Source organism: Corythoichthys intestinalis, chromosome 6, assembly GCF_030265065.1.
Source record: "Corythoichthys intestinalis isolate RoL2023-P3 chromosome 6, ASM3026506v1, whole genome shotgun sequence".
NCBI classification, from domain to species: domain Eukaryota; kingdom Metazoa; phylum Chordata; class Actinopteri; order Syngnathiformes; family Syngnathidae; genus Corythoichthys; species Corythoichthys intestinalis.
In genome coordinates this window covers 26499929-26526037 of record NC_080400.1, presented here as the reverse complement: position 1 = coordinate 26526037, position 26109 = coordinate 26499929, and the positions used below count along the sequence as shown (strand labels likewise).

The 26109-nt window shown below is 39.1% G+C and overlaps 2 protein-coding genes across 4 annotated transcripts in view; both read left to right on the top strand.

Moving 5' to 3' along the window:
• Positions 1 to 14575, top strand: part of schip1 (schwannomin interacting protein 1) — a 489903-nt gene extending 475328 nt beyond the window's left edge. For all 3 annotated transcript variants that reach the window (XM_057838692.1, XM_057838693.1, XM_057838694.1), the window contains 5 exons: positions 2770 to 2887; positions 3319 to 3516; positions 9470 to 9593; positions 11007 to 11100; positions 13675 to 14575. In XM_057838692.1, coding sequence (XP_057694675.1) covers positions 2770 to 2887; positions 3319 to 3516; positions 9470 to 9593; positions 11007 to 11100; positions 13675 to 13726 — 586 coding nt within the window. In that variant the 3' untranslated portion in view covers positions 13727 to 14575. The remainder of the gene's footprint in view (positions 1 to 2769; positions 2888 to 3318; positions 3517 to 9469; positions 9594 to 11006; positions 11101 to 13674) is intronic.
• Positions 14576 to 20998: 6423 nt separating this feature from the next.
• Positions 20999 to 25481, top strand: il12a (interleukin 12a). Its single transcript, XM_057839620.1, has 6 exons — positions 20999 to 21348; positions 21430 to 21519; positions 21699 to 21740; positions 24589 to 24726; positions 24852 to 24899; positions 25019 to 25481. Exons 1-6 carry the CDS (start codon positions 21196 to 21198, stop codon positions 25157 to 25159), a joined length of 612 nt encoding a protein of 203 aa, XP_057695603.1. The 5' UTR covers positions 20999 to 21195; the 3' UTR covers positions 25160 to 25481.
• The last annotated feature ends 628 nt before the right edge of the window (positions 25482 to 26109 follow it).

Sequence of the window (26109 nt, the reverse complement as noted above, 5' to 3'; positions counted from 1 at the left end):
AAAATAACTACAAATAAGAGCATAACCGCTGACAGTTCTGAGATCAAAGGTTCAAAGCACAGTTCCTGCGTTTCCATTACATATTTTTCTGTACAATCTGCTTGTATTTTATCTTTATTATTTGACATTTTTATATACATGTACTATATATCTTAACGAAATATAAGATTTGTGGTCATTGGTTTAACATTATTTATGAAATAGAATTCCCCAACAACTTGAAAAATTAAATAAATAAACTCACCAAAATGGTTGTCTTACCAAAGCATTTATCTACTTCCGTGCATTTTAGGGGACTTTGCACCAGTCAATCCACCTCAGATAGCCACATTTTGGGTTAACACACCAAAGTTACTTTTTGTCTGAAAATGTGGATTTCACCCCGATCCTCTGTGTCCTTTTGCCCAACAACGGTAAGCTTCGGGCAGCCGCGAATGGAGCGCGAACCCTCCGGAGCCTCCATGCTAGAAGTTCTCATGGTGCTAAAAATGTCCACATTCTTTCATTCCACACAATTATTCACATTGCAGCTCATTAAATGACAATAAATGTCTCAATCTGCCTCAGGGTGCCACATTTTGGGCTAAAACAGCCAAAGTTACATTACACCCCGATCCTCCGTGTGTTTTTGTCCACATATAGTGTGTCTCAGATTGAACAACTGCGCACTGCTCCGGGAGGTGCATCACTGTGTTTTCATCTAAACATGCCTAAAAAAGACCGTGTTCACACTCTTTACGCCATGGTTTACACTTTTTATGTCTCCTAAACGTACCCCATATTGGTCATTAAAATTCAAAATTAAGTTTTGTCTGAGAACCAGTATTTCACTCTGACAGACAATAGGGACATTGTCTTGAAGTCCAAACTACGGGGAATCGGCAGGGCCATAATTAATCGCGCATTTTAAAAAATTGACGGCGACAAAGGGGGTTTGCGTTAATGCCGTTATCAATGTGTTAGCTGGCAGTACTAAAAAAATTTAGATATTATATATATTATGTATGTATTTATAAAAAAAAAAAGTAAATAAAAACTGGTGGAAGCATCCATAATGTAGCATTTGTGGTCCCATAATGCCCATAAATCATTCATATTTCCCTGTCCAGTCTTCCGGAAATTTTGAACTTAGCAGGCACCTGTACTGAAGCTGCAGATAGAGTTTGTACAATCTAAGTGATCTATTTTAATCAACGCTGACTGAATGCCCTGCTGTGTGATCAATCAGCTCTGCTTGTAATTACTGCATTGAATATGTAGAGTATTGATCTGCATTCAAAGCCGCATCCACAGTTTGTCGTAGGAGCTTGATGCAAAAAAAATAAACCCAGCCAGTGTCAGCCATATTGGAACAGAAGTGCCTGCTGCTTCATGCATTGATCTGTATTGAGTACAAGCACGGAGATTATTAAAAACACGGCGCCTCACCGAGTCAGCTCTCACCCTCCAATATGATCACACAGAAGTGGCCTTTGATTCATGTGCTGTTTTTTTCTCAACATTTAAACACTGTCAATTAACTTCCCTTTGTTTGTAAATAAATAAAACAAGGTAATTGCTGAAAACACGTCAAGACTTACAACAATGAGTTAAGTTGAGGACCTGATGTAACCAGTCTGCATAGAACCGCTTTTTTGAAGGCATCGGGAAGGAGGTTTGCATGCACCCGTTACACTCACCACCCGAAAACTGGGTCACGGCACCAATGAAACTGATCAGCATGAAACTACACCGCACAACGCAATCCGCCCCCTCCTCAATGTTAGGATTCGAACCTGCGCCACACGGCACATCCAGCACAGCAGGAAAGCACACTACCCACCTGGCCAGAAGCCAAAACTAGCAACCCTCTTTGCCAACACGCTCTTTTGAAGGCATTGAGAGGAAGGTTTCTTATGCAACACACACAACGTACCTGTGTGCACCCGTTACACTCACCCCCCTGAAACCTTTACTGCCAATCCAGGTCGTGACACCAATGTAACCAGTCTGCATGGAACCACAACGCACGATGCGAGCCGCCCCTTTATAACTAGCAATTCTATTGACCAGCGCCGTCTTTTGAAGGCATTGGGAGGGAGGTTTCCTATGCAATGCACACAACGGACCCGCGTGCACCAATTAGACTGGTATAGCATTAGTATTTTGTGACGTTTCAGTGTCTAAATGTAGGTCAGTGACTCACTTGACACGCCACTCTTCCACTACAAAATCATGCCAACACCTCGGAAATGCAGCTTTCCAATGCATACTCAGCTGGCACGGTAAAGCGTTTCGTTGTCAGCTGCGAGTAGGAGGAAGGTTGTCTTTTTTTTTTTGTAATTATTTCTTAATTGATTGTTGTTGATTGTCAGATTTGACAATTAACTTGCAGACCCTGGTTACTGGCTGATTTGGCCAATCTAGAGTGCTTCCTCGTCTGCAGTGAATGTGCGTATGACGAAGAAAAAACGTCTGAGAGGGGTAAAAAAAAAATTTTTTTTAAATAGTTAATTGAATAACAGGCTTTACACCCAACTTACTCACCAGATATTCTGTTGATTAATTATATTTTTTGTTTGTGGATTGCATCATGGTCTGCAGACGTTTATAGCAATAATAATTTCTCCAGAAATTGCAATTTCTAGTTATGCTACATTTTCATTCACACTGTCATAACATTTTTCCTTCCTCACTCTAAGAGCCGTTTGTAATATTTTTTAAAATATAACTATAAAATATACACACGTATACATAAAATATACCTCCACCTTTCCCTGCTTTCCGCAGGCTGCAGAGCGGCATGAACCTGCAGATCTGCTTCGTCAACGATAGCGGCAGCGACAAGGACAGCGATGCGGATGACAGCAAGACAGAGACCAGTCTGGACACGCCTCTGTCCCCAATGGTGAGTCTATCAATCCGCCGTGACACCAGACCCAAATGCCTAGATTGCTTGACTATAGCGGCCATATGGAACTATGGTTCCACGTTTTCCAACCTGTTAACCAACTCCGAGGCTGTAAACGAGAAAAGAATTGGAATACGCACAGCGCAGCATGGATGACTAGACACATTAACCTCCTGTCGGTCTGAAACAGTTAACACAAAGAGAGGGAAATGTTCAACCTTACTTCTCTGCTGATGTACAGCATTTACCATGTACTGCATGTCCATAATGAAGTGAGCGGTGCCTTTAAAGGGAAAATATTAACACAAAACGAACAAAAACTACAAAAAATCTGTTTTTCAAACGTAAATTCCTGTGAGAAGGCTTTCTATGGCTTGTGGCTGAGTGTCTCAAATCAAATTTTGTTTCCTCAACGCACTCTGTTGCAGTCCAAGCAGAGTTCGTCCTACTCGGACCGGGACACCACAGAGGAGGACTCCGAATCTCTGGAGGACATGGACTTCCTGAGTCGACAGAAGAAGCTGCAGGCGGAGGCCAAGCTGGCGCTGGCCATGGCCAAGCCTATGGCTAAGATGCAAGTGGAAGTGGAGAAACAGAACCGTAAAAAGTCGCCCGTGGTCGATCTGGTGAGTGATGTGGCACTTTATAATAAAAGAATAAAATACAAGTACAAAACAATGCTCAGTTATCATTGGGAAACTAAACTAAAAAGCTCTGTACAAGCCTATTGCAATATGTCAGACTAACCTTAAAATAAGACTCTTTGTTCTCTTGTGCAACAAGTGGAATCGATCAAGAGCCAGGCGAGTGGGCAGTGTTCTTTTTTTTTTTTTAAACCTGTCCTGTTAAGCTGTTTGACATGGAGAATGGAAGTCTAAATTTCCTGTTGGTTTGAACAGTTTTAATGTTTCACATTGGAGTATGACCTACTCCTATTGTGATCATTCAACATATCTCGTTTATTAAGACAAAGCAGCGAAAAGGAAGGGGTTAAGGGGGAACAGAAGAAAAGAAGGAGAGAGAGACAGAAGAAACACAAACAACAACAAAAAATACATTGACGCCTACACTAACTATGAATATGTTGGTGCTATCGTCAGCTAGATGTATTCCGGTTGACACCATGTGGGGGGCGTGTTAACCAAGGAAAGGGAGGGGTGTCTAGGAGATAAGCAATTGGGAGGGGTGGAGTGTGCACATATCAGCCCTGTGATCGGGAACCCAGGAATCATGTGAATCCCTTGTGAGTGTGAGTCCGTAGCCATGGAATTGCTACCCGGCCACCTGTCACACCGCCCTTTGCCAGAGCTCCCCTGTGGAGTATGATGTGTGTGGTGTGTTAAAAGAGGTGCAGGAATGGCGGGGCCTGCTTTGCGGAGGTAACAATAATGTCACCCCCCGTACCTCCCAACGGGTCCCAACCATCCCACAACCTTGGTGGGTGATGCGTTAAAATCAAGGGAGAGCCGAGCAGGGACTGTATGGCCCTGTCCCGACTCTACCCGAAGGCCTTAATGAGTATGTAGGTGCCAGGGTGAAAGATATTTACAGTGCAAAGTGAGAAGTGCATCAATTAAGAGGCAGGCTCGACCAGGCGCGACCCTGTCCGCCAGAACCACTGGCCGCAGGGCGGGGGATGCGCCAGGGCCCCGATCAACTCCCGCCCCAGACCACCCCGAACGCGCCCGCATCTGCCCACCCCTTCCCCCACCACCTCAGCACCCACCCCGCACCCCGGACAGGTGCCACACTGAGCGTTGGAGACTAGGAGATACCCACTCCACCGGCAAGGGACAACAAGCCCCACCCCAGGCCCCATTGGCCCCAGGAGGCCCTGCCGACGAACCTGCCGACAGAAGGCCAGCGGCAGCCGGCGCGGTCCTGGAGAAGCGGACAGGGCAGGAGACAGACCAAGGAGACGGAGGCGCGACCCCCCACCACCTCCCCGGTACCCAGTACGAGGAGACACGGTTCCGTCCGGGCTGACCCGGAAGGGATCTATGGCCGCCGCATACAACGTACCCCCACCCGTGCCTCCTACCGCACACACGCACACAACAATAGCATCATATGTACACAAGTCGTATTTATAAGCGGAAGTGGCGGGTTTTACTTATTCAGGGAAGTGGAGGAAGGCCAGCCACACTCCATCCATAATTCATCCAGCGCAAAGCATTGACTGGTGTGTTCAGGAACGTAGCAGTGCTCAGCAGTCACAGAGCATCACTGTCACTCTCCCACTGAACACACAAAGAATTTTAAAAGGGATCAAGGCCACAGCCTACTGCTATATGTGTTCAATAAAACAAGCCCATCAATCTACAGCGGATATTTTTAAAAAATCTAACCACCTCTTTTAAAGGGTTTTAAATATTAGCTTTTCAAAAATATTCTCATAAAATCTCAACTTCATTCTCTTTTTCTTGAAAAATTACAATTTCTAGTTTTCAAAAAAATTAATACACAAATCACAGACATAAATATGACATGTACTGTATCTTGATGTGCGAATAAACTGAACTGAACTGAACTGAAAAGAATCCCCCTTTAGTCTTATATTCAAAGTTTATATGAATTGATAGAACGCATCCACACACTGTGCGTGCATCACGCACACACAGGTTGCCCCACCTGATTCTCGGCCATGTAAGCAATATTGAAATATTGCTCATTTGGTGCTTATTTGGCTCACAGACAGAAAGTCGAGCATGCAGGCTTATCCTTTTATTCATGTCTATGGTCAAGCCCGCCTCCTGCCAAAAAGCCGAGTTCAAGCTAGGCGCTAACGCTAATACACAGCTCTATCGCTGCCGTCCTACCTACCTCTCTCGCGCTTTCCTGAAGTATTTGCTCCATGAATTCCGATGTAGGAAACTTAAGACCGCAGCCACGTTCTGGAAAAATGTGGCCCAAATCGAATTTTAACACATACGAAAGTGACCTAGATCAGATTTGAGAGTTAATGCCTCACTCGAGTCGGAAAAACACCCAAAAAAATCAGATTTGTGCATTAAGACCTGCAGTCTGAACCTAGCCGTTGACTCCCATCCCGTGAGAGTCCCGTAGCAGTCCCGTGACCCGCGGGATTTACAGAAATAATTCAACACCTTACGTCAATAAACATTGGTTACAACTGCCAGTTTACCCGCATTCTGGGCTTGGGCTCCCCGCTGTCGTTTTAGCGACACCGTTATACAAAAGCGGTAGTAATTTGCCTTAAGGAAGACTGCATCTCCCATGAGTACGAGCGCACACCCGCACAGTGTCGTAAAATCATCATTCAATCAAAAATCCTGGTCGCCTGCAGATGAATTAAACAATATTTCTGTTTCCAGCGGCTGTGTGAAGGATGAATAGTAATAAGGTAATGAATCCAGTTGTGGCTATATGACAGTTAGCAACCGTGTGGTAGTAATAATTCATTCATAATGCAGATGTGGCTATAAGACAGTTAGCAACCATGTGGCCCCTTGCGAACTCATCAGCGCTGACATGTTGGTTGGGGGTGGGGCGTCACGCCACCGATTGAGAGCGGGGCCAATGTCAATTATGTATATCCCGGTAGCCTCCCTTTTGTCCCTCCTTAGACAATTTTATTTTTTTGTCTCTTTCGTTGCTTTGCTATCTTTGCAGAATTCACACGAAAGCGTTTGCATCGACTTCCATCTCTATAGAGAATGGGGAAAGGGGGAAGTGACGTATGCCGTAAAGCAGTCAGCACATTTAAAGTTTTTTTTGTGTGTGTGGCAGGATTCCTGCACCCTCCTCAAAGTTAATTAGTGCCGGTGAAAGCGATACGGACCCTCTCACGATATAAAAGAGGTATCATTCAACTGGTTGTCAGTCGACATATTATCAGAAATGTTGTAAAATATTTTATAAAGGTTGAAAAGTTACCTAGTTTTGCTTAACATCAACACAATGAATATTCGAAAATAACGCAACTATTTTAAGGAAATAACACAATTTATTTTCAAAAATAAACTTCCACGTGTCATAAAACGGAAAAAAACGAAGTGAATATTGCAATTCAGTGTTAAAGTCCACTTTAATATGTTGTTAAACAGAGCTGACAGAGTCAGATATTTAGCACTATTATTGAGTTAAAGTTAACACTTTGGAGCGTGCTAATATTTTAACTCAGAATCCATGAGAACTACATACCGTATTTGTGGACTATAAGTCGCACCTGCATGAAAATGCGCAATGAAGAGGAAAAAAAGCATATAAGTCGCACTGGAGTATAAGTCGCACTTTGGGGGGAAATTTACTTGATAAAATCCAACATATAGAACAGATTTGTCATCTTGAAAGGCAATTTAAAATAAAAAATACAATAGAGACAACATACTGAATAAGTGCACAGTATGATAATGTTATATGATGCATGAACAACGAAATGCGAACGTGGCCGGTATGTTGACGTAACATAGCTAACAAGAGTTATTCAGATAAATAGCATAAAGAACATGCTGACAAGTTTACCAAACCATCAGTGTCACTCCCTAAACACCAAAAACACATGTGAAATGATATAATAAAGTGTTAATAATTTCACACATAAGTCGCTCCAGAGTATAAGTCGCACCCACAGCCAAAGTATGAAAAAAATTGCGACTTATAGTCTGAAAAATACCGTAATATAAACTCAGAAAATGTGTTGATTTTAACTCCGTGTGAGTTCAATTAACACTCGTGATTTTGCTGTGTGTGAAACTGCTATCGCTTATGATGTAAATGTGGCCGAGCAGACATAATATAATGAAACAGGAACCTTCTAAATCAAAAATGAGTCATACTCATCACAAATAAAGAGGCTCTCCATGTCATTTTCAGTTGCTACATCTAATCCAACCGCATGAGATAGAGAATGTCCTCGTAGTTCATCAGTGCTGCATTGACTCATCTTCTTTCGGTGGATTTACTGGCCACTAGTTTTATGCTCATGACAGAAACTATCACTGTCATTTTTGTTGTATGACAAGAAACTGTCTCCTTGTCACCATCTGAGCCACTCAAAACCGACACTGACACCTCCACAATATGACAGTGAAAGGTTGCCGAGGAAACTAGCAGAGGCCGTGCAAATATTGAAAGTGCCTCAGGGCTATTTGTTTACCTGGGAGGTGGGAATTGCTGTTTGGGCTTATGAACGTGTTGGCTTGAGTGACATTTTATTGTTTATTAAAAAGAGGCAACAACAGCTAAATGGAATGCTTTCAATTCAGTTTCTCATTAAATGTTAGACTGCGACTGACGGTAATGGACATCCAATCATGTGGATTTTTTCATCTTTCTGCTGTGAATATATATGATTTTAGTAGAAGTGGTTCATTCGCTGCCAGGCCTCCCACTTCAAATGGATTGGACGTCCAGCGAGGTCAATGGCAGCCGCTGAGTTCATTGAAACTGTAATGATATAGTAAATTATATGTGGACACAACAGGGGCATATACTCACAGCAAATTTAGTACTTACTTTGCTGCCCTCTGGTGATCACTTGAGTCATGACAGAGTGCATTTCCCCTCCCAGATTTTATTCTTGGATATTTACACGTCACGTCACACATCGCAACCAACTGCAGAAGAAGCAAGTCTGGACAAAAATCAATAGCAAAAGATGTGTCTTACCCGATTGACAGCAATTTTATGTCACAAATGTTCGTGATTATGTGCATAAATACAATATTTGAATTGTACTGCCCTGGTATATCATAACTAAAAAATATCAAAAATTGCAGTAGAGTACCTTAAACATGACACCTTAAAATTAATCAGGTATTATGATTAAAATTTATTTTTATTTTATATAAATTATTCAATACATTATTGGATCTTCATATCAATGCCCTTTATTTTGTAAAATTTAAATCACATGTTTTTGGCATCTGAAACCCCACAAATCAACTTTTTCCCTACAGAAATAAAATTTGGTTTGATTTTTATTTTGTGACAAATATTTAAAATGTGACATACAATATTTTATCATTTTATTATGTTTGAATTCTGTATACATTATACGGTAGATATGATACTTTAAAATTTCCAAAATTAATGTTTTTAGCAGAATAATGTAGTGCATTTTTATTTTTAGTGCATATTATATTTTTAATTTATATTTATTTTTATCTCCCTTTAATAGTTGTATTCATTACAAAAGACAACTCCAACATTCTCAAAATATACCATGTTTTTACAAGTTACCATCTATCTTAATAAGTATTGTATTTTACATTCAAGTATTTTTAATTTGTTATGAATTATCAAAGCATACGAGATCTTCCAATTAATTACAAATGAAGGTACACTATAGTACTACAGACAATTTTAAGCAAATACTACGTTGTCGCCATGAAAATTTGTATTTGTTTTAGGTGCATTATTCCTGCCATTTTTGATACCACTTATTGCCACTAGGCCTAGCTAATTTTTTCAAATCAGAAATATAAAACCTGTTTTCAGATTTGGAACTGTTTGTAACGCAATATGTCTGTTAGCTTGCCTAAAACACACAACAACGTATGATATGAAGGAAGCTTGCCGTCTATATTAAATATGCTTGTGTCCTTTGTCCGGCAGCTCCCACATATGCCTCACATCAGTGAATGTCTCATGAAAAGAAGCCTGAAGCCTACCGACTTGAGAGACATGACGCTGGGACAGCTCCAGGTTATCGTCAACGATCTCCACTCCCAGATTGAGAGTAAGTCACAAACGCTGTCTTCATACTCAGTACAACACAGCACACACATGCAATTTACTGTATCTCAGACCCTCAGCTGGTGTGAAGGTCAAACTTGTTTCTCAGTTTCATCTGTTCTTTGTCATTTACTTCAAAATTTACTCTCTGTCACTGAGACAAATCACAGATGACTTTTCAAAAAAAACCAAAGTAACCACAAAGTTCAAAACTGTGAGTGACAACAGCTTACAAAGTGAATTCTTTTGCTCGTATTCCTCGTTGAAAAGTACCTAAAAGATCTGGTTTGATGCGCCTTCACCACGCTTAACATCACAAGACTTTTGGCGGTTGTTTTGAAGTTGTTGATTCTATTCTTTAACCCTTTCAGAGACAGTAGTCACTGCAGTAGACTCGTGTCAGTGCAGTATACGGTATTGGCCTGAATATAACACAGAGTTTTTTTGCACTGAAATAAGTGAAAAAAGTGGGGGTCGTCTTATATTCGGAGTCTAGACATTATACCCATTCACGACGCTAGATGGCGCCAGATATCATTGAAGCGAATGCTGAACTTGAGGAGTAATGTTCTGTCATGATACATCTCAGCTACTCTCAAGTTTAACCAGTTTGCATTGTTTTATTGCAGTGTTTTTCCTTATTCAGATTTATTTCAAGACTACAGTTACAGTTAGACCTCACTTTGATGGTTAATGCAGTTATTGCAATTTTGTTGTTTTATCACAATAGATTGGTTTATTTACATTTCAAAAACCAGAAACCATTCATTTACGAATGTGATTGCACTTTAGTTTACATATTTAAATGTTCAGATATTAAGATTTGAATGAGGAAAAATAACATGCTTTCTCTCAAATAAATTGTTATAAACATTTGTTTCAGATGTACAGTAATTATTTTCTGTATTAAAATTTACTTGGTGTTCAAAAAGTCTTTTTTCAAACTTGAGTCTTGAAAAAGAGGGGGTTCTCTTATAATCAGGGCCGTCTTATATTCGGGCCAATACGGTATATAACTTGTGCGTGAAAGGGTTAAAGCCACTTTTTTTTTTTTTTTTTTAAACCCAATTTAAAATTAAAACCCTAACCGTTATGTGAAATGCCTCTTTTTCTGACACTACTTTCTGGGTGAATAATTGACATACAAGTTGGAAGAGGGAGCACATCCTTTGCGGCATTGAAATGTTACGGAAGTACGAAATCGCTCCTTTTAACCTCTGTTTTTGGAAAATGGGCCAAACAACAAAATTACTGGACCATTTTCTTCATTTTTTTTTTTTTTGGGGGGGGGGGGGGTCATCAACAATGTATGTAAGTTAAATAGTGTGCAAATCCATAATATCGGGTGATTAATGTAATAGTCTGGAACCAACGGATGAAAGAATGTGTTCCTTCTCATTTTGCCTGTGCCGTTTAGGTCTGAATGAGGAGTTAGTACAGCTGCTGGTGGTCCGAGATGAGCTCCACATGGAACAAGATGCCATGCTTGTTGACATTGAGGACCTCACCAGGTGAGAAACCTTCATTGTGACAGAATAACGACATAATCGAAGGCCCACTGCTAATATTATGTAGGTGACATCAACTAGATTAGATTCACATGACACTGCAAAAGGTTGAAGTCTGATTTGAGAAAATACATAACAAACACATACACACAATAGAAAATCTACAAATTAGGTCAATAACTGCTATTGAAGTCTAATGTGATAGAACTTTTGTAGAGCTGATAAAGCTCACACGAAAGAATGAATAAATTTTTTAAAAACATTTTTAGAGAGGGTAAAAAGTGTTGTTTTGGCAGCCCTTTTCATTTTCGTCTTAGTCTTATGGACGAAAATACTTGTTAGTCTTAGTCATATTTTAGTCGTTTCAAAATGTGTTCGTCTTCGTCTAGTTTTAGTCAACAATTACTCAAAATGTTTTCATCTGTCCATGAATAAATAAATAAAAGGTTTCCAACAATATTTATATATTATACTATATTATTCACATGAAGTTTTTTTCACCCTTTTTTACCACTTAGAAAATAGGTAGAGGTCTGGAATTTCAATCATCGATGCACTTCCACTTAAAGAGACATAAGCTAAAAATAAATAAAAAAATAAAAATTAAAAAAATCCGGAATTCACATTGTATGATTAATCAGTAATCTATTTGTAATTTTCCGAGGTTCATAAGTATTTGTACCCCTGAGAAAATCAGTGCTAATATTTAGTACAGAAGCCTTTGTTTGCAATTACCGAAGTCAGACGCTTTTTTGTAGTTCTTCACCAAGTTTTCACATATGAAAACAGGGATTTTGGCCCGTTCTTCCTAGATCTGTCAGGTTTCGAGGCTGTCGTTGAGAAACACGAAGTTTAACCTCCAACCAAAGATTTTCTATTGGATTAAGGTCTGGAGACTGGTTAGGCCACTCCAGAACCATGATATGCTTTTTACACAGCCACTCCTTGGTCAGCTTTGCTGTGTGCTACGTATCATTGTCATGTTGGAAGAACAAGCCCTGACTCATCTTCAAGTCTCTGACTGAGTGAAGGAGGTTGTGGCTCAGAATCTGCCAATACATTTCACCATTCATCCTCTGCTTTATACAATACAGCAGTCCTGTCCCCTTTGCCAAACAGCAGCCCCAAAGCATGAGGTTTCCAATCCCATATTTCACAGTGGGGATGGTGTTCTTGGGAGTGTACTCATCCTTCTTTTTCCTCCACACAGACGAATAAAGTTTGCACCAAAAAGTTCTAGTTTGGTCTCATCTGACCACATGACTTTCTCCCATGACCCCTCTGCATCATTCAGATGGCTCCTGGCAATCTTCAGAGGGGCATTCACATGTACTGGCTTCAACAGGGGAACCTTCTGAGCAATGCATGATTTTAAACCATTGCACCGTTCTACCGTGTTCTACTGGCAGTAGCCTTTGAAACTGTGCATCCAACTCTCTTCAGGTCATTGACCAGCTCCTGCTGTGTAGTTCTAGGCTGCGCCCTCACTTTTCCCATCATGAGTGATGCCCCACGAGGAGAGATTGTACATGGAGCCCCAATCCCAGGTAGATTATAAATCATGTTTAGTCTTTTCCATTTTCTAACAACTGCTGCAACTGTTGATTTATTCTCACCAAGCTGCTTTCCAATTTTCCCATAGCCTTTTCTAGCTTTGTGGAGCTCAACAATTTTTTCTCTGGTGTCTTTTGAAAGCTCTCTGGTCTTGCCCATGGTAGCAGTTGGATTATGACTGACTTTGGGGTGCACAGGTGACAATTATGAGCTCAAACTGGTGGTGGGTGGTGGTTACTCATGGAGTAAAGGTGGACTATTTTTAAGGTAAACTGACAACTCTTTGAGTGTCATAATTATTGCTGATTCTCAGGGGTACAAATACTTATGAACCCTAGTAAATTACAAAATAAATTCTTTTTTTAAAAAAAAGTCATATAATGTGAATTCCAATTTTTTTAGACTATGTCTCTATAAGTGGAAATGCATCTACTATTGAAATTTCAGACCTCTACCTGTTTTCTAAGTGGGTGAACTTGCAAAATCACAAGGGATGCAAATACTTCTGCCCCTCACTTGTATAGACAAAAATCAGCTAAAAGGTGACTATTGCTCCCAAACCAATGTAAGCGACAGTTATGCTATGTTTTTAGAGAGGAAAACGAATATACAGTATGCCTGTGAATATCATTGTGTTTTTGGGCCTACATGTGTGCTGCTCTCGAAAATGATAGTATCACTGCTCCTATTCATTACTTCAGCCATGGGGTTTTTCATTGGTTGATAGCATGAAGCTAAGACAAAGTTCTGTACGTTGTTCTTTTAATGGTGTAATTTTATTTGCATCATGTTTAATTTAGGTAATTTAAACTAGAATTGTAAAACAGCATGAAGCCTCTTTCCGCTGGTATATTGAAGTAAAGGAATCAACAACGGCTCACTCATATTCTAAAGCTGTGTTAGAATTCAGATTCTAAATGTATGTCAGTGCTTAATCAGAGAAAGCCCTTGGTTTAGGCTTTTGTCAGACTTTTGTCAAATGTGGACTCGTACCAAGCAAAGTTTTGTCTGTCTTCCTTCCAGGCATGCTGAGAGCCAGCAGAAACATTTGGCTGAGAAGACCCTGACCAAATAAGATGCGGCCCACCCCGTCCCCGCTTTACCGCCACCACCCGCCTGAACCAAATACAGCCCTTCATCAAACCATGCCACCTCCATCTTGATCCAAGTTTGCCCGCTAGTTCCCCCCGCTGCTGTCCCGCTTCGTCCACCCGCTCGCCAGCCTTCAGCCCCTCAATCTCCCGCCGCCATCTTTCATCCGCTCGTGTGGCTTAATCCAGGGGGAGAGCATCCTACTTCCCCGCAGAAGGAGGAGAGGAAAGGGATTGTGTATTGTCATGGATTCTGTCCCAGCTTCCTGTGCAGTGATCGGCCTTGCTTCGCTCGTTTCCTAACAACTTTCTACATTCACCACTAAATTATTACTGTCAAATGCAAAAATTGTGGGGAAAAAAGTCAAGTCATAGTGAAAACTTTAGTAGAAAGTCAAGTCTTAAGGTTTAAAATAAAAAAAACATTAAAAAAAAAAAAAGAAAGAAAGAGAGAAAAAGAAACAACACTGTATAAAAAAAAGATGGCTAATTATCTTCGGAGCATTTTAAGTTGGACTGTAAAGTATTTCAACCTGTTTTTATTCTGCACAAATGGTAGTTTTCAACTGAGAAATGTTCATTTGAAGGTGCTAAAAGAGTGTAAAGGAAACATGCCTGCCTTCTAGTGGAGTCGTAGCTTTTGGTAAATACATTCACTCGAATTGCTCTTCAACATTTTGTGAATGTTGATTTTTTTCGGACACGAGTCATTTTCCAAAAGAATCGGTGTGTTAATAATCGTTTTCATCCTACTGTGTTCAGAAACTTTATTTGAGGGAAGAAAATCTTTATGTACAGATATGTAAAATAAAGAATAAACTTTGTTTCATATACACTCGTCTCTGCCACAAGCTCATTTGCTCAACGCTTCCTCTTTTGTCGTCCGCTTGGTGTGATCTAATTACCACAAATGCTGACCACCAGTGTTTACACCAGTCATCCTGTATGTGTACAGAGTGATAGTCAAGTTCCACTGGTTGAAGGCCAGGAAACTCCTGTTGAATGACACTTGCTCACCACTGCAGTTTCCCGGTATCCCCACACTGCTCTCGCTTGCAGGCTAGACGGCATCAAATCACTTCTCATGCATGTATTTTTTTTTTAGGTCATAAGTAGGGCTGTCCCAAATGACTAATTTCCTCGCGATTAGTCAGCCAACTATTTTTACAATTAGTCGCCTAATCTAACATTTTTTTTTTTTTTTTTTTTTTTTACCAATTTTATAATGAAATTTTTGTTGAAGCTTATTAATTCACAGAAAACATTTTGGAAAACCTAAATTCTTTATTAACGTATAAATAAATAACAAATATTAGGGCTGTCAAACGATTAAATTTTTTAATCGAGTTTATCACAGCTTAAAAATTAATCGTAATTAATCGCTATTCAAACCATCTATAAAACATGCCACATTTTTCTTTAAATTATTGTTGGAATGGAAAGATAAGACACAAGACAGATATATACATTCAACATACTGTAAATAAGTACCTTGTTTGTTATGACAATAAATCAACAAGATGGCATTAACATTCTGTTAAAGCGATCCATGGATAGAAAGACTTGTAACTCTTAAAAGATAAGTGTTAGTACAAGTTATAGAAATTTTATTTTAAAATCCCTCTTAATGTTTTCGTTTTAATAAAATTTGTAAAATTTTCAATCAAAAAATAAACTAGTAGCTCGCCATTGTTGATGTCAATAATTACACGAAGCTCATGGTGCTGAAACCCATAAAATCAGTCGCACCCAAGCACCAGCAGAGGACGACAAAACACCAAAAAACACAACAAGTGGACATGACACTGTGCTGTCATTTTAAACTGTTTGAGCGGGGCATGTGCGTTAAATGCGTCAAATATTTTAACGTGATTAAGTTAAAAAATTAATTACCGCCCGTTAACGCGATAATTTTGACAGCCCTAATAAATATCAATAATAAATCACAAACAATGAGGTCAAATGCTGCTGGCATTAACTAGTGCAAAAAAAATGTAAACGGACACACTGCGACTTCACCTTTTTAACAGGAGTCAAAACAATTCTTACTCTTTTTATGGTATGTCTATATGTTTCTAAATGTAAAATGAATTGCAATGGGCCTCATGTCCCGGACAATCATTTTCAGTTCAGATGCTCTTTCTGGTGTGCATTCCGCATTTTTTGGGGAGGGGAAAAACTATTTAACTTTTGTTTTAACCTGAAAATAGATAAAGCAGAGGGCACACTGAAATATTACCACGATTATTTTGAATGAAAGGCACATATAGTAACAAAAATTAAATATATAGTATTAATTTTATAGTATACTACTATATGTATATGGCGGAAAACAATCAGGTGACTTGAAGTTCCGCTCTGAGACCCCCAATTTGGCCAATTTCAAAATTGTCCGATATACATGTGTGATACATCACTGGAAAGCTTAAAATCTCAGTTTTCTGGGGGAAGAAAAATTTCGGACAGGAGGGCTTTTTTTTTTTTTTTTTTAAACAGTTTCTTAAACAGCGAAACCCTATTTGGAGGTGAGAGCACGCGATAGCAGAATTACAGACGCCATGACTTTAACGAGATATTATCACGCACTTACCTTTTTTCGATCCAAAAACTCAATGTTGCATGTATCACTGAGTGTCAAGACACAGCTGTGAATGGCCACAGCTGGATTTTGGGGGGATTTTATGGGTGAAACATGGTAATATAACAACGGTTGCGATGCAGAAATCGGAGACATCAAGGAGTGGTCGAGATGTTCTATATTTACCCTTTTAAATGTTTTTTTTTTTATATACATTTTTCTTTGGATCAATTATTTATCATCTAAAATATTGGGGAAAATGCGACAGTAAAAAAATTTTTTTTTAAATTAAGCGATAGTTATGAGGTAGATATCCGTGACTTTTTTGCAGACGCCAATTTTTTTCATTGTGACGTAATTTGTTTAAAAGTTTAAAATATGCGATCATCAATTACACATCAATTAATGATTCTAAGCTTAAAATGACACACATTTTGAATGATAAATATAAGTGAAGGTAATCACTTATATTTATCATCGTTTTATGGCTGGGTTGAAACAAAAGCGGTTGCGCGTCGTCTGTAAACGGGGGTTTCTTGGGTAAAACGGACAAATTAAAAATAGTTTGGGGGCTTAATGCGCCATGAATCTGCTATGGCAGCATATAGGCACATAGTTCTATCAAACACAACAGTTGTTTTGGCTTAAAATACTACAGTTTCTTTTAAAGAGGAGTGCAAGAACAGAAACTGCTTTTTCTGTCTTGTCTGTGTTTTCCGCCACATACACAATAATACTTTATAATAGAAAGTAACTAACAATTGTGCAGTCATGGATTATTGTAAGCAGGCCAGTGCTGTGTTTCCATATATATTTTTATCATACTATGTATATACAGGATATTTTTCCCCAAGTGGGAGCTTCCATGATCCTAATAAATACAATCTGCATGCTGTGCACAAAGATGTCGAGATCTACAGCTTAAGGGAGCGACAGCAGAGTAGATTAAAAACGTGAAGTACGTCGGGAAAAAACTTAATGATTCACATTGATAGGATGCACAAAAAGGCAACTTCAATTTTTTTTTTTTAAATCGTTACAAAGTTGTCTTCCAAAATTACCCGATTCAAGTGTTTGTTCATAGCTGACGTGCTACCGTGGTATGCGAGCTCAGCTTAGCAAAGAGTACACACAGTGGCAAACTCCATATTTTCCTTGAAATAATTCCAGGCTGTGGCCATTCTGGTCCGCTTTTTTGGCTTTATGCCGCTGTCACCGCTTGCATCGCGAGCGCCCGCCATTCTAGTCTTTATCCGCATGTAATTTTTTTTTTTTAACCCGTCATTACCCGTCGACGGTATGTTTTGCCCGTCGAAGCATTTACGTCATCGATGACGTCGAAACGTCGACTAGTCGGGACAGCTCTAGTTAAAAGAGACCGCGGGATACGTAAGAAGGGAGTGATGTCAGGTGTTTTTTTTCCTCTCCAAAAAAGTGAAAATTTTTTCTTCAATCTGATTTTGGGGGATTCCTTAATTAACCCTTTGTGTTCTATAAAACCGATGTGATTGCATACAGTGTATCACAAAAGTGAGTACACCCCTCGCATTTCTGCAGATATTTAAGTATATCTTTTCATGGGACAACACTCACAAAATGACACTTTGACACAATGAAAAGTAGTCTGTGTGCAGCTTATAATATAGAGTTAATTTATTTTCCCCTCAAAATAACTCAAAATATAGCCATTAATATCTAAAGCCCTGGCAACAAAAGTGAGTACACCCCTTAGACACTACATACATCCCTAAATGTCCAAATTGAATACTGCTTGTCATTTTCCCTCCAAAATGTCATGTGACTCGTTACAGGAGTGCTGTCAGCATTGCTGCAGAGATTGAAGAGGTGGGGAGGGGGGGTCATTCCCACCACCATGCTTGAATGTAGGCATGACACACTTATCTTTGTACTCCGCACCTGGTCGCCGCCACACATGCTTGAGACCATCGGAACCAAACAAATTAATCTTCGTCTCATCAGACCATAGGACATGGTTCCAGTAATCCATGTGCTTTGTTGACATGTCTTCAGCAAACTCTTTGCGGGCTTTCATGTGCACCGTCTTCAGGCTTCCTCCTGGGGTGACAGCCATGCACACCAATTTGATGTAGAGTACGGCATATGGTCTGAGCACTAACAGGCTGACCCCCCCCCACCTCTTCAATCTCTGCAGCAATGCTGACAGCACTCCTGTTACGAGTCACATGACATTTTGGAGGGAAAATGACAAGCAGTATTCATTTGGACATTTAGGGGTGAACGTAGTTCCCATGCGGTGTACTCACTTGTGTTGCAAGGGGTTTAGATATTAATGGCTATATTTCGAGTTATTTTGAGGGGAAAATAAATTATTATAAAGGCTACACACAGACTAATTTTCATTGTGTCAAAGTGTAATTTTGTCATTGTTGTCCCATAAAAAGATATACTTAAATATCTGCAGGAATGCGAGAGCGGTACTCACTTTTGTGATACACTGTACATACGCAGAAATACAAGAAAAAAATAAAATGAGCTAGGCCTGCAAGCAGGACTGAACGGGCCCCCGCAGTTTGGCACAACTCGGGCGGCGCACAGGTCATAATGCGGCATATCGTCCCCCTCTCATCATCTCATGAGAACCTAATATGCTCAGACCTGGCCTCTTTTTTTTTTTTTTTTTTTTTGGGGTATTTGAAATATATTCACACACCTAGGCGGAAAAAAAACCCTATTGAAGAGGGTCCTACAAAAAATTAGGCGCTACTGAGCTGTGTAGCTATGACCTCATTCAAAACCAAAATTAATCTTCTAATTAGGCCAATTCGACCAAGTGTGCCAAATTTCGTGGCTCTATAAGTTGCCTCAGTCCCTGAAGACATCTACTTACTTTTAATGGTGAACAAAGGGTCGTCACGGCAACAGACATTGACATGTGGATATGGGCCTTAAAATGTAGTACCACAAAAGTTATTGTAACTACAATGACCAACCTGAAAAGACCTGGGCATGTTTAGGTAAAATGAGTGACTTTCTGTTGCCACCAATTGGCGCTGTAAGGGTTGATGCTAATGACCCCTACAGGACCCTTCGGGGTCCAACCCTCACCAAGCAGGGGAAATTTAGTGCAGATATGTTGTATATCTGCCAAGTTATGTCCGTTCAAAAATTGTGGCACGACAAAATAGCGACCGTCATTTTCACTTTCCTTTTTGGAACTTTCTGTCTCAACAAAACCTCAATATTTTTCATCAGGCACCAGAACATGTGTCTTAAGTCCCTCCTGATGCAGGTTTGAAGTCAATTGATGTTTTTCCCTTGGAAAAGGAGCCTGTCTCGTAATAGAGGGCGTTTCCTGTTCCCAGCAGGGGTTGCCGGGCCTAATGGGTAATATTTCAATGCAGTCTTGTTCAGGCTGGGATAGCTCACATACAAGACAAATATGAAAATAAGTTATTAGTAATTTAATGACTTTGGCGTTTTGCTTAAAAAAAAGGCGGACTTTGCCCAGGTCGGGCCCATGAATGAAAACTCACCATTTTGATAACTTAAGATCTCATATGTCTTATGAACAGTCTCACCAATTTTGAGCAGGATCCACCTAACTTCCTAGGTGCCAATGTCCCAGATATGCACCCTGTAACTGAATAGATACTGTATTTCACATTCAATCACATCAGTCAAAAAATACCCGATTTCCTCATGGGTTTGGACTATGGATGCAAGAGACTTTTTGGAGCAGTTTTGCACAAGGTATCGACTCCCCAAATTTCACCGCTATACATTTAAAAAAACTAATAGGAGATGCAATTTTGAAAATTTCAAGGGGGCACCACTGAGCAATTTTGATACGTTTTTTCGAAAGGTCACAAAATTCTCAAAGTTTAGGCCAAACCGCATGTATGTGCAAATATTGGTAAGTTTTCGAGCATGTTAAAGCCTCCAGTTTGCCCGTTTTCATTTGCCATGAAAAAAATAATAATAACCCTTTGCATTCCAATAGGGCTCTTGCACCACTTGGTGCCCTAATAAACTTGTTTACAGTGATAGACGTCCAATCCTTTTGAAGTGGGAGGGTGGCAGCGAATGAACGTTCGTTTTACCTCCATTGACAATAATAGACGTCTACTGGTGATAAACTCATTTAAATCTCAGCAGATGGAAGAAAAAAGACACACGATTAGACGTCTATTATTGTCAATGGAGGTAAAAGAGTCAAAAGTATTTTAAAAATATGAAAAGAGTGACTACACACTTATTTTTATTCCATATTTTCTTAAGTTATGTAATATGCTTTTTTTTTTTTAATTCATTTAATTCAATATTTCACCGGAGTAATACTTTAAATTCAAAAGTCATAATTCATCACAAGCATGTTTTACACATGTGTAAATTATTTAGGGGGAACATTTTGGTTTTTTAATCCTAACAATAATGCATGTTGGGCGCCCCCTATCATAAAAAACGACCTTTGCCACTATGTAAAGTTTACGAATGAAACCATACAACTCAAGAACGCCTCTGCACTGCACGTCTGCGCAACGTTAGTCTTCACAACACTTTCGAGCTAACCTTTTCATACTACAATTCAACACACAGACTTCCTTTTTTCAGGTTTCAATGAGGAAATGACATAATGCATTTTAGGTTTCCTTTAGCTTATGAGTGAACCTCTCCAAGGCGGGGGTGGGATTGGTGGTACAGGAATATCCCCCTGAGAATAATGAAAACAACAACAATATATATAAAACCCCATCAGGTAAAAGAGAGGCAGTTCATCGAACAGACAAAATGGCAAACTTTAATTTGTGTGAGTCCCAAAAGACAAAATAATGCTGTTTTTTCCAAGTAGAGGATTCAACACTATACTTAATTTGTGTTTTCTCCCATTCAGATATGATCAGCTGTTTGCTCCTTACTTCCACACTGAACTGGCATACAACTACATCAATGCCGGTGCACAACCACCTGAGCACGGACAAGTTCTTAAAATGCTCGCCGCTCTTTAGGAGCCTCTTGACTAATATCAGTGGACTTGTTATCAAAAGTGTAAGTACCTTTTTTATTCATTTAGGTGATTATTATCATTGCTTATCCTTTAATGTATTTTTTTGTATTAATGTTTTAAAGGAAATTATGTGTTATGGCATCCCATCCAGTAACGCAAATGTGAGCAGCACAGCTGAGACAGCTCAAGCCTGCGCACCTAATATGCAACAGGTGACTCTTTGTTTTTTTAAAATGAAAACTATTCTTGACTTTTTACCATGTATTCTACTCCACAAAATACATTGTTTTCCAAATAGCCTTCTATTCAACAGAAGTAAATACCAATACAAGAAAAGTAAAGTGATACAAAGCCACTGTGAAATGATCTATACGTACATTTTGCTCCACAGAGTTTGACCTGCATGGCCCAAAGGAATACGTCCTTTAATGAGGTAATTGTAACTTATATTTTTTGTTTATTTGCAGATCACTTCACTAAGAACTCTAAAAGGGATCCAGGGATAGAAAGGCTTGTAGTTCTTAAAAGATGAACGCTATTATGAGTTAAAATTGTTTGATATTGAAACCCCTCTTGATGTTTTCGTTTTTATATACAATATGTCAAATTAGCTTAACTAGTAGGTCGCTATTGTTGTTGACGTTGCAGGGCGGTGACGTCACATAGTTACGCTGCCGGGCTTCCAGAGTATGACTCTAGCGACATAAACATGTCATCTGTTCAACACTTTCAATTTGAACCCGATAAGGACATTAATGACCCTGACAGCACTGTTGATATTTCACAAAACAAGTAGCAAGAGCAAAATGAACAGGAAAGACAGGATGAGACAAGACGAGAGCAGGGGTAAAAAAAAACGGTGTTCTGCCAAAATGTGCTACACCAGTGAGACGTCCTACAAGAGGCGAATTTCACACCCAAAGTACCACCGTGCGCTTTCAGCTTGTTTTGTTTAGATGCATAGAGATAGAACATACTAAAGATTCCTTGAGAAAATACTTAAATGTCGTAATATCAAATATGGTTGGTTTAAATATGCTATGTGACTGATGTGGTCAACAGATCAACAATCTGCTTTAAAGTTATCACAAGAAAACACAATGCTTAAAAGTATGAGAGGGAAACGCATTCAAAAAGTATTTTGAGGCAATGAAAAGGTAATAAAAGACTCAATAAAAACACAAAAAGTAAGTCCTCGCCGCTTATAACCGATGTGTGCATGTTTTGGACGTCTCACCGCGTAGAAGGAATTTGAGTAACCCGGTAATGTTCTTCTACTGACAGTGACAATCTATGTCATCACCCCGAGCCCCCATTGCACGCACAAAACATGGCGCCCTCCGTAGGTCAAAACATGTACTACATATTACAGATTTTTAAATCAATGGCAACATTTTATGTGTTTCTAATAACATATTTTAGTAAAAGAGAACAATTGTGGCTTATTGGAGCCTTTAAGTCTTATATTCTGCTTTTATTCTGAGGTTCCCTTTAAACACTTGGTTGATAGCACAAATACTGTACCCAAAATTTTGATCTGTAAAATGCATTTTATTGCATACTGTATAATGTAGCTATATTTATTTATTCACACGTTTCGTCGGTGTAGCACATTTTGGCAGAACACTGTTTTTTTTTTCCCCTACTCTTGTCTCATCCCGTCTTTCCTATTCATTTTGCTTTTGCTGCTCATTTCATGAAATATCGACAGTGTTGTCAATTGAAAGGGTTGAACAGATGACATGTTTATGCCGCTAGAGTCATACTCAGGAAGCCCAGCACCATAACCATGTGACGTCACCGCCCTGCGATGTCAACAACAATGGCGACCTACTAGTTGAACTAATTTTACAAATTGTATAAAACCAAAAACATCAAGAGGGGTTTCAATGTCAAATTATTTTAAATCATAATAACGTTTATCTTTTAAGAACTACAGGTCTTTCTATCCGTGAACATAGACTTTACTATCAGTTGACGGGACTCGAGGCCGATCTGTAAGGGGCGCCTATTTTCAAAAACTTAAAATTCAAATATTTTCAAAACCAAAGCCGCGAGCAACCTAAAACCAAAACAGGCACCGCCCTTAGGCATATATGAGTCTCCGTGAGTAGCGACAGAATTCGAAATTCAAAGTCATTCCCTAATAAAATTCCGATTAATTATTTTTTTAGTATAGCAAAACTTAAAAAGGCTAAAAAATTCTCAAATTTTTCGTTGGATGCTCAAAAATCTTCAAATGCAGAGATAATCACCTCTAATTTCAGGATGTATAGCAAGATTTAACATATATCATTTTTTGCCCAAAGCAACTTAATTTTTTTTTTTTTTTGTGCAAGTTTTCAGCCACTAATAAATCACACAATTTTCACATCAAAAACTTAATACTTGAGGAAAGCATGCAGAATCATCTTAATTTTACTCAACAAAAGCAAAATTTACATATTTCTATATACAATCACAAGTTATTTAAGTTGCATTCCGATGTTACTTTTGTCTCAGCACGGAGGCACATCTTGCCGGCTATCTGACACTCGTCGTTTTTAGATTGAAATGTTACGTAAAATAACACACGTAAAAAGCGATTTTTTTTTTTTTGTATGGACACAGAAATGTCTAAATCAGTACTTTTTTGCACAAAAAAACTGTCAGTTTGCCGAAAATTACCTGATAATTTGAATGTAAAGTTACGCTACTGTGTATGAATACAACATCGCGCCCATCACTAAACAAAGAGCGTTTTTAACTAAAAATTCTTGAAAATAAATGCATACATCTCGGAATCTCTATAGATATCAACATAGAACAGTCTACATTCTTGGTTAAAAGCAAAGAAAAACAGGCAGTTATCATTCATTTTACGTAAATATTTCGAGCTAAAGTTACGCTATTTTTTTTCCATGCATTTTTTCCACAATGTTTCAAAGTGCATGCATGGGGCTATTCATTATAATAATTACTTTGAATCCTTGACCAAATTAATCTTGAGACATTCCTGCCTGCTTGCATGCAGTTAAACTTTCGTCCTTTCTCCACCTAAATCCGGCGTTTGAACGCAGCGTGTGTTTGAGCTTTTCAAAATTAAAGCCACACGCTCTGCCTTGGTCGGCCCCCAATGGGAAGGCATGGCACAATGTTTGCGGGAGCTATCTTGTCAGCTGATGGTGAGGGCTATGCTGTTGATCCCTTTAAGAGAATTAAAATAACCTGTTAAAAAGAAACTCAATCACCTTTTTCTTTTTCAATAATCCAAATATATATAATGCACCTTGTACTCACAGAGTGGATGTGTGATGAGCATCATGAAGGACGTGACCTACTATGATGCTCTCATTCAGTCGTACCTTAAGTTGGATCACAGGAGTGCCGAAGAAGAAAAGCTCCTCAACTCCACCTTGAAAATAATCCACAACCTGAAGGTGTGCAGGGGTCTTTTTTGGGGTGGTGGTAGTGAGGTATAGAATGGATAGAGCCAGGAATGATTATAAAGACAATCTAATCCCTTTTGGATGTACTACATAATGTTGTATTGTTGGTTTTACAGACATGTTTCACAGAGGAGAGAGGGAATAGAGGACTGAACTCTGCATGGGTAATTTTTTAAACAACTTTTACTGTTGATCTGCCATTTCCTCACTAGTTCTAAGTCTAAAGATTTGTATGTATTACATGTATTGATTACAAACATGCACGTGTGTGTGTGCTTTTCAGGAGGACGTGCCCCACATGTGGGAAAGGGACAGCTTCAAAGACCGACATGCGATGTGCGCGATAATGAGGGGCTTCCAAATCAGAGCTGTCACCATTAATAGAGCGATAGGCTACATCTCATCTGGAGACCACCTAAAGTGAACTCTAGCAACATTAAAAACATTTGGTTTTTGATCAGCAGACATGAAAAAAATAATAGCTACTGTTAGACCATGAACATTTGAATCCAAATATCTCTTTCCAACTGTGGACTTAGCAAAACATGATCTAAAATGTTAATGTTAAACATCAGAACTGCAATAAAAAGTTAAGCAAGCAGACAGATTAGGAATATTCAATCAAAATTTGATTGTCGCTCTCGTTGCCAGGTAGATTTCATAGAGCACAATTGTTTGTGCCCCAACACCTAATTAAGATTTTTATTTAAATATTTTATATACAGTATATATTAGCAGGAAAAGAAAAGTAATCAAAATCATTTGGCCCGCTCTCATGTTGGCCAACTTCTATGTAAACGTTTTTTTTTTTTTTGTTATTCATAACTATTATATTTATTAGTGTTATTTATTTCCTTGTTTAATTTGTATTTTTCACTATTTATAATAAAGCATTTTTTGTACGTCAAAATGGTGAGATTCGTGAATTTTTCAAAAGTGAAAAAAAAAAAAAACATCCATTTCAGCTTATTTTGATGCAATGATGCAAATATAATCACAAGCATTCATTACCTCTGCCCTGCAGCAGAAATAATAACATTCACTGCAGTTTTGTAGCTGACCTTCTCTGGCTCTTCAGCTTGCTCTTTATAACATAACATTTAGTGTTGATGTACAGTGTATCACAAAAGTGAGTACACCCCTCGCATCTCTGCAGAATTTAAGTATATCTGTTCATGGGACAACACTGAGAAAATGACACTTTGACACAATGAAAACTGGTCTGTGTGCAGCTTATATAATAGAGAATAGAATAGAGGTGTGTGTGGGTGGGGGGGGGGGGGGGGGGGTCATTCCTATCACCATGCTTGACTGTAGGCATGACACGCTTATCTTTGTACTCCTCACCTGGTCGCCGCCACACATGCTTGAGAC

Excerpts from the sequence above, each read along its gene's own strand:
- il12a (XM_057839620.1), top strand. The coding sequence starts at position 21,196 with ATGATCAGCTGTTTGCTCCTTACTTCCACACTGAACTGGCATACAACT. Across the intron at positions 21,349-21,429 it reads GTGGACTTGTTATCAAAAGT|GAAATTATGTGTTATGGCAT; the intron begins GTAAGTACCTTT and ends AATGTTTTAAAG. Across the intron at positions 24,727-24,851 it reads AAATAATCCACAACCTGAAG|ACATGTTTCACAGAGGAGAG; the intron begins GTGTGCAGGGGT and ends TTGGTTTTACAG.